Source organism: Peromyscus maniculatus, chromosome 23 (assembly GCF_049852395.1).
Source record: "Peromyscus maniculatus bairdii isolate BWxNUB_F1_BW_parent chromosome 23, HU_Pman_BW_mat_3.1, whole genome shotgun sequence".
Classification (NCBI taxonomy): domain Eukaryota; kingdom Metazoa; phylum Chordata; class Mammalia; order Rodentia; family Cricetidae; genus Peromyscus; species Peromyscus maniculatus.
In genome coordinates, this window is record NC_134874.1 from 43,281,352 (window position 1) to 43,294,762 (window position 13,411).

Consider the following 13,411-nt stretch of genomic DNA (forward strand, 5'->3'; position numbering starts at 1 on the left):
TCACTGTGTGAACAAGAGCCCATGCCTCAAAAGGTGGAAGGTAAAGACCAGTACCTGAGGCTGTCCACTGACAGCACACATGCGCTCTCGCTCTTGCTCCCCCCCCCCTCGGATGCTAAGTATCAACCTGCCTTCTATGACCACCTCATCTGTAGAGAGAAGAGGCGCTGGCGGCCAATGCAGCTCCACCAGCAACCCCATCCCACACCTGCATCAGGAGATAACCAGAAAGTTCCCCAGAAGACTACAAGAAACACTCATCCAGACAGCCATGCTTGGTGGGGCAGTTGGCCAGAATCAAACACACGCACATGACATGGCTCCCTTGGCAAAGGTCTTGGCTCTTGGCTCAGCCAAGTTAGCCGAGGAAGCCTTCAGAGCACACGGTCCGGGAGAATAATAGAGTAAGCAATAGCGCTGTTGCAGGAGACAGTCAATCATCACATCCACATCCAGACAGCAGGTCCTTTCTGAGGTCCTAGGCCATGGTCACCAGAGACCACCTTAGTGCCAAATGGCCGGCCGGCCGTGATCATCATGAATGCTCTCAGAAGGGACAGGAGGGTAGAGTCCTATCTGCAGCCTGAGTGCAGAGCCTCTGGCAAATGCTGCCTCAGCCACAAAAGGGAGACAATGAAGGGGATGGCCCGGGCCTTGCCAGAAGATACAGTGCAGAGCTGAGGACAGAGGATGGGTGTAGTGCCCAGCAGTGGGGGATGGGCAGCTGCAGGCTCATGTTGCTGGTGTCTGGATTAAGAAAGCATCTCCTTGCGGTGGTGTCGCAGTAAGTGTCTTGCCCTTTGCAGTGACAGCAGGGCTCGTTCGCTCTTGCTTTCTCCTGAGACTTCCAAAGGCCAGCCAGCCTTTATACAGGAAAACTGCAGCAAGGATCCTCAGCACCGGCTGTTCCTCATCTGCCCACAGCTGGCCCACACAACTGAGCCAGTGGCTAATGCAGGCAGCTTGGCTGTCAACCCTCTGCTCACACGGCACCAGCCACCAATGCTGCCCAAGACAGTATTGCCACGAAGGAAGCGGGCAAAGCCTGGATCTGGGGCTATGCACTGAGAAGGCAAGCTGACAGACTGGTCCAGAGATGGTCCCAATTTGGACAGGGCAACAGCAGTCCTGGTCAGACTCTAGAGAGGCAGCCAGCAGCACTGGGACAGCACAGCTGTGGTCGGTCTCGGGTGTGGCCAAGGTGGCAGGTGGCTGGCACACATTTCTTACCCCTGTAGAAGTGCTGACAGCGCTGGCCATGGTCCCCAGCCAGGCCCTGGGGACTGCATGTGTTCAGACACAAGCCCTGGACATGCGCCACCTGTGACATGCCATCCTGCACAGAAGCCTCAGCAGGGCTATTTTTATCCTGAAGTGAGAAGTGGCGGCCTGATGATCTAGCACCCCTGCAGGCACACAGACAGCTGGAGGGGAGATACAGGAAAACCTGCGGGGGGTGCAGGCTGGGACAGGCCATCCCAAGCCCTGAAGGGGGCTGGTGTTACCTTCTGCAACACCACGGCCTGACCTGGCTGGGAGGACCCTGAGAGGGGAACAGTTTGCCTACCTGGACCTAAGCAGGCAGGGTCCACCCAAGGACAGAGTTAACACTGAAGAGGCCAAGACTCGAGGGCTAGGCTTTCCCTTGGGATGTGAGTGTGGACACGGATGCAGGAGCCTCTCCACACTGATGGCAGGCAGAACACCTTCAACTTCTATGGGCTGCAGAGCAACCAGCTCCTGAGTAGACAGTCAGCACGGGCTGGCATTTAAAAATGCAGACTGGTACGGACTATGGGGGTGCGAGCCCTGAGGGCAGAGGTGCACTCTGCTGGAGTGGAGGAGACAAACAGCCCCAGCCTAGGCCACCACACTCTCTTCAGGGTTAGCGACTCCACAGAGACCCACTCCCTAGCATCCTAGGCATTACACTAGAAATAGGAGATTCCCAGACTCCAGCCTATACCCACTGGATCTGACGTCAACAGAGGGTCCTGGCCAACAAGTGTTCCCACAAACCCTGCAGGGGTGTGATGGAGCTCAGATCTGGGAACCGCAGCGGTTGGTGGGCAATCAATCTTCTGGCATGCGGCTGGGATCCCAATGGCCGCCTCTCATCTATGTGACCTCCACAAAGGCTGATCTTAACATCTCATCTCAGCTCTTAGTATTTGTCCTCCATCTCTGCAATGGGCCCAGGGAGCTGGGCCTACAGCTGAGTGGTGGGGTGATTCCTCGGCACAGGTAAGGGCCCAGGTTCTTCCCTTCAGCCTTCTGCATCCACTTCCTGGAACTCTTCAGAGCTTCTCCCCCACGCTTCCCCGACAGTGCAGGCCTCTCACTGGAAAGCAGCATGCCAGTGCATTTGTGAGCAAGTCTCCATGTAGCTAGCAGCGCTGTAATCTGTTTTAATTAAATACGCTGGAAACACAACTCAGGTGACGCGTGGCATCCAAGTGCCACACACTTGTATTTATGGCTCCGTCGACAGAGGACTCGTGACATCTGCTTCCAACCTCCGCAGCGGCTTTATTAAATGGAATAAATAAAATCCGGGCAAAATGGCAGCAGCCCCGCCAGAGACAGGCTACTGGGAGTCTCCTAGCTCCACATTTCTAGTTTGTTTTGCTGAAATGATTTTGCTAGAATCAAAGCATGCCTTGTGCTGGAACTGCTGAAGGACATTAACCCGGGCCAGGACTGTGCTGAGAGGAGGCGCAGTGGCTGCCTGCCTACCCATGGCCAGCCCCGAGGCTGTCATGTCTGCCCTCTCATGAACAAAACTGACAATGACCCCCCCCACACACACACACCGGCCAGGCACGGACGCCTACACCCAGTGCACAGGAATCCATAGAACGGCCTGTTGATGCCAGAGAAGACAGGAGCTGGAGGTGAGGCAGGGTGAAGGAACGGGGACAGAGAAAAGCCACCAGGCAGAAAGAGAGAGAACAGAGGGTCTGGGAGACAGCCCAGTGGGTAAAGTGCCTGCCTGCCTCACAAGCATGAAAACCTGAGTTCAGATCCCTAGCATCCCTAGCACCCATGGAGAATGCCAAGTTTGGCAATGTGAACCAGAAATCACAGTGTGAGCAGATGAGGACAGAAAGATCCCATGGGCTCACTGGCCAGCCAGTCTAGCCAAATCTGAGCTCCAGGTGATGGTGAGAGGAAGGCCCCAATATTGACCTGACCTCCAGATGCATGAGTACCGACATGTGCACCCAAGCATGCACACGGGAACACATGCACACACAGCTGACAGATACACGGAAGGAAGACTAAGGACGAAAGCAGAAAGGAGCTAGATGAAGGGGTGGAGAGGCAGAGAGAGGGGTGGCAGCACCACCCACACAAGACCGCCTTGAATCAACCATCACATAGTTAGCGGTGTCTTCCTGCCTCCCTGCATCCCTCCCTCTTGTCCATGAAACTGAGGGCAAGAGCAGGCCCATCCCTCGACGTGGATGTGAAGTCAGATCCCACACTAGGGGGTTCCCTTGCATGCACCTCTCCACCTTCTGACAACTCAGGACTGAACACCACAGGCAATGTGACGGCTCGCTCTCCACTGCAATCTTCCTGGAAGAAACTACTTACATCCGAGACATGAGCCATGCTCGCACAGCTGCACGGCACCAAGGGACCTTTAAGGAAGGAGTTCCACTAAGTTACGTAACTTTTTACTGTGTCAATACAAGCAGCTCAGCTAATAAACTCCTGACAGGACTTTTAAAGCTCTCCAGGCATGAGCCATTTTCCAGCTTCTGTTATATGAATTTGACTGTCCAGTAAGGCAATGGAAAGCTACCCTCCATGGCTGCAGCTCTACCACCTGCAGCCAGACTAGTGACCCGCCCCTTGGCCTGGGAATACAGGGTTGGATCAAGGCTGGGCTGCCCTACAGTGAGCTGAGCACACCTGTCCAAAGATTATTCACCCACCCCCCATCTCAGCCATTCTCCAGGCATTCAGCACGCAGGAGGTGCTAAGCCTGCGTGCTATTGGTGTAGCTTTCAGACCCTGGCAGTGAGCGAGGTCTCTAGAATACACCCAACAGGGGTATCAACATGCTCATGAGATGGGGAGAATAAGAGACAGGAAGGGTTGGTTTGGACCACCCTCCACCTCAGGCTTCAGTTTCTCCAAATGCAAAAAAAGATACCCTGTCCCCAGGAGTCTGGAGAGATTCTGAAGAAGAATGTGCAGGCTGCAGGATGTGCCTATAAGCCAAGGCACTCAGAAGTAGCAGGTGATGCATGCTACCTTGATTAACAGAGTGGCCTGAGATGGTCAGGGTGTGCCTGCTGGACTCTCCAGGTGTGAAGTCACCAAGCTGTGGCTCCCTGGCTGTCCTGGCCCAAGAGTGCTCTCCTCAAAAGGGTCAGGGCTGGAGGTGACAAGAGGCCTAGGCCATGGACCTGCAGACTGGGCCAGGTGTTGGTGATGGCCAGGGTGTGGCTGGAAACACCAAGCTCCATGGCTGCTGTGGGAACAGCTTCCTGGCTGACTTCAGTCACAAGGGCTTTTCCACCAGTCATGCTCACAAGTCACCCCCAATTCCCAGAACTTCTGATTTGAGGAACACCCTCCCACCCCAGTCTCACCAGGTCCCCAGGAGCCCACACCAGCCTCTCCAGAGGCAGCTCCCCACTCCTCTGGGTCTATATGCCTAGGCAAGGCCATTTGCCCATCTCCCTTCTCACTAATGGGGACTCTTGGAGCACCCAACTGTACCCAGGACTCTGTGGGGGCAGAGATCAGGATGAGAAGTGATTGGGGAAGGAGCACCCTCCTAAGGTCAGGCTGGGAAGCAGAGCTGGGAAGCAAAAAGCCAAGGCCACCCTCATCCTTCCAGCTCCCTCCACAGCAGACCACCCAGCTGTGGGACTCACACCTGCCTGGTCCTTGCCTCTGGTCAAGCCTTACTCAGGATGTGCCCAGTTCCCTATCATGCCCTCCTCCTGGCCATCCTTTCCTGCACCTGCCTAGCCCCCTCCAGGACAGTGTGGCTAGGCCCAGAAAGCAGTGGGCCTGTCTGCTGCCCCCTGGTGGAAGCAGAAGGTGCAACGCCCCCACTCCAGCGGATTCAGACCTCTAGGCAGGCTTCCCCCTCTAGACTATGCTAAATCCAGATACTACTCCACCCCCCAAGGGGTTGAGATGGCCACACCCTGTGCACCTCCAGGGTCCCACTGTGTGAGAGGGAGACCTCTAGGGGAGATAGGGAAAGCCTGTGACTGACTGGGTACAACTGTCTCCTGGTGACCTGTGTGAGGATGAGGCACAAGTCTCAACACATGGCCACTCTAGACTGCAGGTGACACACCCACAGTCAGAAGCACGACTACAGAGTGAGGAGAAATGTCCCCTGGGACTCTGCTCTCAGTACCCTAGCTCACCAGTCATGGTATCAGCACACATGACAGGGCCGGAGGAGGAGGTCACGGAGGACCAGCCTGCTTCAAGAGGCTAGAGTGCCCATGCACAGGAGGGCCAGCAGTGAAAGGGATCCTGAAGGTATGTGCCGGAGGAATTTCTCAGCCTCCCCCGGCTGACTAACCTCATAAACGCTCACAGGTACGATTACTGAACAACAGTGAGAACACCAGCTGAGCCCCCAAGCTCAATCATCCACTGGCTCTACTACAGCTCTGGGAGACAGAACACGAGGAAGAACTCGCCATCTTTACATCCTTCGGGGAAAGAGAGGGGGTGCCTGACATACACACCATGAGTAGGGTGAGGGCAGGATGGTGACAGGGAGCACTCATCTGCGGAACTGAACCCCAACAGCACTGATCACGGGACACAGAACACACCACACTATCACGCTCCTAACCACCTATGGGGGATGCATATGGGCACCAGAGAAGGGACCGCTCGGTGAGAAAATACCAGGGACACCGCAAGGTGTCAGAGAGCAGACCTGCAAATCTCTCCTCGTTAGCGTTTCTCACGGAGCCTAATGTGCTCCAATAAAACGGCTATTAACACAGTTACATTGATGATGGTACAGCTCGCTGGAGCCTGAGTTAACCTTTCCGATGAGGATGGAGGGCTGGGATGCCGCAGCCCATGGCAGACCCAGTGGGTCGCACTCCTGGGTGCTGCCCACCTGTGAGTCATGGGGACAAATGTGTAGCTGGGAGCTGGGGGTGGGATCAACACAGGGCCCAAGTGAGTCTCCACCCCTCAGAGGGCTTGTTCATTCTGCCAAGAGTGTCAGGGAGGGCTGCTCCTCCAGGCAAGGACAACGCAGGCCCAATGCACCTGATGAGAACCTCACAGGCGGGAAGAACATGAGGGCAGCCTGGCCATGACCTCCTCGGCACAGCCTCGCCACCACCCATCCTTAGAGCTAAAGCTCGGCAGCTCTCACTCTGTCACTCTCCAGTATTCCCACCGCGAGACCCGTAACCGTCCTCTCAGCTGGAGGGTCAAAAGTGCATCCTTAGTGTTCCAGACAAGTTACAACAATATGGGGAGCTTCTGACTGCTCCCTCACAAGAACCCTCAACTCCACACCTCACCCCTAAAATGCTACTGCACTTCATGGTTATTGTGGGATATATATATTTGTTTGCTTTCTTTTTCAGTACTAGGAATTTAATACAGGGACTCATGAAAGTTAGCAGGTGCTCTACCACTGAGCCACACCCCAGCCCCTCACTGGGGGATTCTAGGCAGGTGCTCTACCACTGAGCCACACCCCAGCCCCTCACTGGGGGATTCTAGGCAGGTGCTCTACCACTGAGCCACACCCCAGTCCCTAGCTAAGCTATATCCTCCACTTTCTTTTTACTTAAGACAGACATTAAGTTGTCCAGACTGGCCTTAAACTTACTCTACAGCCTAGGCTGGCATGGAACTTATCATCGTCCTGCCTCAGCTTCCCAAGCAGCTTGGACTGCAGGCCTTTGCCACCAGACCAGCTCACAGTTGTCTCTTTTAAACATCCCCCTCACCAAAGGCTCTGCAGCCCTAGGAAGGGGCCCTGCTCAGTGTGGATTCCAATGCTCTCTGGGAAGTCCGTGTGGTGCCGCCATCACTCTGGCTGCCACTCTGGACACTTCTTCAGGTGGACGACCAAGAGCACTGGCTGGCGAGGGCCAAGCTGCCTGCACAGAATGACTGGCCCGGGGGCACCTGTGTGTTTGCATCACACCAAGGTCAAGGGCCAGCCCAACAGTGTGAGCATCAACACCAAAAGAGCGGATGGCCACAGCATGTGACGAAGGCCTTGACCCAGGACACCCTGCAGGTGAGCAGGGACTCGGGGCAGACCTAGCTGTGTCTACAGGCACCTGGTGACTTGGGCTCACTCCTGGGCCTTCTGGGTATCTGCTTTCTTGTCATTAAAATGTGGGCAGTTGACAGCCCTGTTTCTAGAGTCCCAGCCAGAGTCAAGCTTAGAGACACAACTGAAGAGTGGGTGCAGGGCAGGCAAAGGCAGCCTCGGGGGCATAGCTGTGTGGTTCTCCTGACAGGCAGGGTCCGCCTCATCCTCTATGAGAACCAAGCACCCCCACCCCTGCTGGAGGGAGAGCAAGGGCTTCCCCCTGCATCTGGGATGGTTTTCAGGGAAGCCAGCCCCCAGGGAATGCCAGCATTTAGCAGGAGGAATCCTGCATTAGCACAAGCCAGCCTGAAAGGAGAGGCCCGCTGAGGTTCTCACTGGTTCCCAGTGCCGAGCAGCCTATGGAGGCCAAAGGGTTACTCTTCCTCAAAAGGGAACATTTTCTCTGTCCTCACTAAAGCAGAATGAGACTTCACAGGACTCATGATACTGTGGGAGGTGACAGGGAAAGACAAGAAGTCACAGACTGCTTGGAAGACGCTGCGCCATCCCCTAGACAGGAACACCACAGGAACATGCAGCAAGAGGAAGCAGGCTGCCATGGGACCACATGGCTACAGGGCACAGATCGTCCTCAAGGCACCTGGCAACAACTCGGGCTGGCAGAGGCCTTGCCTCACCCTGAATCCCTTGACCCCCACCTCTGATGCCTGGGGTTGCCTGGAATCCTTTGACCACCAAGTACCACATAAGAAGTAAAGGAGGGCAGGTATCAAAATAACCCCCATGGCTGCACGCCCCAACACGGTCCCCACTCACCCATGGTGCCCACCTACCTCCATCTCCGAGCTGTGGGCATGCACCTTCTGAACCATGTCCTCGGCCTCCCACATGCGCTGTGTCAGCTGGGCTGAGAACTCGGCCTGGGTCAGCTCACTGTCGTAGGATCCCAGGATGGCACGCATGCCGTCTCGCTCCTGAGGACACAGATGGTCAGGTCAGGTGGGACAGTGTGTCGATGGCTTAGGGGAATACCGAGGTGGGAGCCTCAGAGTTCCTGCATATGGTATTCAAAAAGCTCAGGACAGGCTTGCTTCCATCTGCACACCTCCAAAGAGCCCGCAACCGAGACTTAGTTTCACTGGGCCAGTGATCGAAGGAGCCAACCCTGCCAACAGTACTCACCCCAACCATGCCAGGGTGGATACTGACTTGATGTGACTTCTGACTAGCGACAATCAGAACAAGAACACAAGCCTGGTGAATGAGCTCCAACCCTGTCTGAGCAGACTCAAAACCCTTAGCTCTGTCCTAATGCACTAAGTGCCCTGAGACACTGGGGCTCCAGAAATCGCCGTGGTCTCAGTAAGCATTTCACCTCCACAGAGAACTCAGATACATGAGACCACCAGTCTGTCCAGCTGCACCGCCGAGCACTCCTACCTTCCCGCTCAGAACAGAGTGGGAGTGAGAGCTGGGGGTGTGGCTAATCCTTGGCTGCTCTGTACACACTACAGATCCTAAGGTTGACAGCCTGAATCAGAAAGCTATCAGTGGAGAGGTGCTGCCAAGACTGGGACCCAGGATCCCTAGAATGCTGGGGAGACCTGCACAGGGGCTGAAGGGGAGCCCCCTCCACCCTGCCAGCAAGGAAGCCCATAGACATGCGAGCTACCCTGTCTGGGGAGCCAAGCTGCTCTGAGGGCCACATACGGGGTACAGCACTGTTGGGGAGCCTGGCCTCCCCAGGCTCTTACTGCGTTCTCTCTTTCCCCATGACACCGGTTCTTAAGTATGGTCCCAAACCGACAGGGCCATTTGGCTTCTCCAGACACAGATATCATCATAGGTAGAGGAGGCCCAGCCTCCAAACCCCAGGTGCAGGCTGGGGACTCCCCCTACCCTGACGTCGCCTTCTAAGAGTTCAACGGACAGAGTGCACACGCAGGAGTGACAAGTCCTTCCTCTAGCGCTCCAGGTGTGCCAGACCCAGCTTCACCAACCTCCTGTGCACATCCCTTGGGGAGGTGAGGAGGCTCTTCATGCTGCAGGTTTGGGCAAGGCCAGCTCTGGGCTCTAACTGGACCCTGGGGCTTCCCTGCTGATGTGCAGGGAACCTTCTGCTTGAGCTTTGCCCATTCATGCAGCCAGCAATGAGGATGCTTGAGGACAGCACAGCTCAGGAAGAAGTTCTTCCTACTGTAAGCAGCAGCTTCCAACCCCAGCTCTGGTCTGCTGCCAGCTAGCTAGTCACCCCAAGTTTCAAATCCTCCATCAGCAAGAAAGTGGTCACAAGGGCAGCTATGTGGATCAATACCACTGTGGACAAAGTGTCCAGTGAACTGTCCTGCAGACAACTGGTGCTCATGAAAACAACAGGATTTTATTACCATTGACAACGCTGTCTCGGTATGATGGGCAGGACCTGGCTCATACGTGCTCCCCCACACCCCTTTCCCAAACCATACACCTGGAAAAGGTCAGAGTGGCCCAGCACAACCCTGGCCAGAGGCTCCTTCCCATGTGACCTGCACTGTCTGTCCACACCAGGAGAGCTCACACAGACCAGCTTATTCAGACCACATAGGTACTAGAAACAGCACCGGTGGCCACCAAGGAGTTTCCCATGAGGCTGAGACCCTGATTGTGTCACCCAGACTCAGCCACCCTCAGCACCAACACTGCCTATCCTTAAGCCCTAATGCTTAAGATCATTCTCCCCTTGGCCCATGGGCCTCCAAAGCCTTGCCTGGGCTCTCTTCCCTCCCAGGCTGGGGACACGGTTATCACCTCGGCACAAAATTTGTAATTAGTGAATGCCAAAAAATTCAATAAGTGAGAAATTAAAGTTCCAAATCCAGCTGGAACTGGTCACAGGTCTGGGGGTGATCTGTTTCCGTGGGAAGGTTTATGAAGTGCCATAACTTTATTGAAATCCTATATCTTCCCATTGACTTTTATCGTCTCGAGCTGGTTACCCAAGTTATCATTAGCAGAGTGTCGATGCCACGAGAGGCCGGGCGGGGGATTTCCTTTCATCAACAAACTGTAATTGTCTCTTTTATTGATCGGTAAATCTCCCCGCTGCCACCTTTCGCTGGTTTCTCTCTTCCAGTGTCTCCAGGCTGGCGCAGAAGAAAAATGGAAGTGGAGAAGTTGGCTGTTTGTGTCTTTTCAGGGAACGGCCAGCACAGTGCGGGTGCTGTGCGGTACGGCTGGGAAACGGCTCTTTAATGAGCAAGGCCACTCTCGCACCGGCTCCACTTGAGCAGGCACAGGCGATTCATCGCAGCACAAACCAGCGCCTGGGTGGTGCCTACAGAGCCCTAAAGACCTGCTCACCAAGTACCAAACAAAATGGTATTTTCCACTGAGTGCTTCTCCTCGGGTACAGAACAATCCTGTTTGAAAGCAATCAAATTTGCTCACCGCGTAATTAATGGCAAGGAGAGAGTGCTAGCAGACAGTCTCACCAAGGAAGTCATCAGCTGAGGATGGAGGCCTCAAACCCACCTGAGACAATCGGAGGGGACAGTGAGCCTTCTGGTTGGTGCCTCTCTGGGTCAGGAGAGGCCAGTGGCCATGCTAGCTGTCACAGAGCCTGTATGACAAGCTGTAGTCAAACACCTGACGATACCATGCAGTGGTAGAGAGGGGCTGGGAAGATGGCTCTGTGGGTAAAGTGTCCGCTGTGCAAGCCTGAAGACCTGAGTTCGGGTCCCAGAGTCCCTGTAAGAAGCCAGGTGTGATGGGCCATGCTTGTCAGGTTAGCACTGGTGAGGCAGAACCAGGAGGACTCCCAAGTCCGGCTAATCAGCCAGTCGAGGTCTCAGTGAGAGACTGGGGGGGGGGGGGACGGGACTGGCAAGACAGCTCAGCGGGTCACTGCCAACCTGAGAATCTGAATCTGATTCTTAAGACCCACATGGTGGGAGGAGGGAGCCAGTCCTGCAAGCTGTCACCTGACCTACGGCATGTCCACACACTCACACACACACACACATGGACGGACGGACGGACGGACGACTAAAGCTATGTTACACGACCATTTTCAAGTCACTCCTAGCCAGAAAGAGCAACAACAGACCAAAGAAAGGACTTCTTCCATGTCTAGCGTGGTGAACCCCAAGTTCAGTGGGTTCACTTAGAGAAGCGTGGGTACCGGGTGGCAGCTCTATCACCAAAAAGCTCACTCAAGCATGCTGGTGACCCCACAAAGCTACATCCCTCAAGCTCCCTGCACAGCTTGTGGGCAGCTCCATGGAAGAGTCTCTCTCCTCTCTCCAGCAAATGCTTCCTGCTTCTGTAGCCCTGGGAAGGGGTCTGGAGCGAGGTCTCTTGTGAGTCTCATGAGTCCCAGCCCCAGACTCCACCCACATCCCACCTGAGCCGGCTCCCTAATGTATCAAAGCGCTGCATGAAAAACTAGTAAAGAATTCCAAGGCCAGGGCTTCACAGTGCTTTTCCAGATGGGACACTGGGGCACAAAGGACAGAGTCACTTGTCTCAGGACCCAGAAACTCCAAATCCCTGCCTTCTGGAACCTGGGCCTCTTGACAATGTGCCCCCCCCCCCCAATGACAACATTTAGGATGAGCTCAGACAGCTAGGCCAGGAGGGTCCACAGATAATCATCACAAGACAAGCAACAACAAACACAGGGTACAGGAATAGGCACCCCAACTCCTGGGCAGGCCCTGGATGCCCCAAGAGAGCTCGGTGACTGTCACTGTGTCAGTGGAAGCCCTGTCACTCATCTTCATCCACTGTGTGTGCTCACTCACTTGGCACTGACATGGAGAAGGCGCTACACAGAGGTCCTAACAGCACAGCCCACCGGGCCTTGGAGCAGAGGATGCAAGAACAGGCCAGTGGCCAGAGTGCTGAGGAGACGGCGGGCGGTCACAGGTAACCAGAGCACGCAGGCTGCACTGGGTGCATGCAAAGAAGCAGATCCCAGGCAGAGGGCAGTGGAGGTAGTTCCCAGAGGGCCTGGCCAGAGAGCAAGACATGAACAACACCACAACCAAAAGCAACTCTGGAAGAAAGGATTTGTTTTGGCTGAAGGTTCCAGAGAGAAAGTTCATAATAGGGTAGGGGTGGGGAGCAGGAAATTGAGCGATCATTATTTTTTTAATTAATTAATTTTTTCTATTATCGGCTTGATACAGTACAAATTCTTATCCTAATAGTGAAATGTTTCACTGAGGCTTGCCCAGTGATTGAGTAAAACCAAAACTTATTATAAGCCACGGTCATTCTAGGGTCCCCCCTGCTATGAAGCCTCCCTGGTTCTGTGGGTTGCAGTCTGATTGTTCTTTGCTTTATATCTAGAATCCACTTATAAGTGAGTACATGCCATGTTTGTCCTTCTGGGTTTGGGTTACCTCACTCAGGATGATATTTTCTAGTTCCATCCATTTGCCTGCAAATTTCATGTTGGGGCGATCATATCCTAACCACAAACACCAAAAAGAGCACAAACTAGAAGTGGGGCAAAGCTCTACACTCTCAAAGCCCACCCCCAGTGCCACGCTCCTCAGCAAGGCTCCGCCTCCTCAAGTTCTACAACCTTCCCAAACAGTGCCACCAAGCAGAGACCAAATGTTCAAATTCATGAGCTTACGGGGACATTTCTCATTCAGATTACTCAGAGCCCACCCTCCAGGGAGAGGTCTTCACCAGCCTCTGGCACACATGGGAAAGTGGTGTTGACATGGAGTAGAGGACTAGTCTGCAGTCTGTTGTCCCTACAGAGACAGGGAGTGTACACGCCAGGCCAGGACATCAGTTGGCTCTGTGTCCTGGAGAATAAAATCAGCCTGTCTGCGATACTGGACTACACAGTGAAGAGGCAAGGTGCCTGGGTGGTCTCAGAAGTTCAACTAGAGCCCTCTGCAGGAAGCTCTGGACTCAGAGGCCACACCCCCCAGGTGACAGGCTGCCACCCTCTATCCTCTCTTGTCACAGCTGCTTTCTCCAGGTCAAACGGCCCTGCTTGGAATGGACATGAGTGACCACGAGGCCGGTGCACACAGCTCTGAAGCCTATCTCCGGCCGCAGGATACTTACAGATAGTAAGTGGCTCGGGGCGGCCCCTGTCACTTCCCA

The 13,411-nt window shown here is 54.7% G+C and overlaps 1 protein-coding gene across 2 annotated transcripts in view; it reads right to left on the minus strand.

Annotated features, from left to right (window-relative positions):
- The window catches only part of Mad1l1 (mitotic arrest deficient 1 like 1), a 326,218-nt gene that overhangs the window by 125,921 nt on the left and 186,886 nt on the right, over positions 1-13,411 (minus strand). For both annotated transcript variants that reach the window (XM_006991094.4, XM_076560966.1), the window contains exon 12: positions 8,137-8,277. In XM_006991094.4, the coding sequence (XP_006991156.1) occupies positions 8,137-8,277 (141 nt within the window). The remainder of the gene's footprint in view (positions 1-8,136; positions 8,278-13,411) is intronic.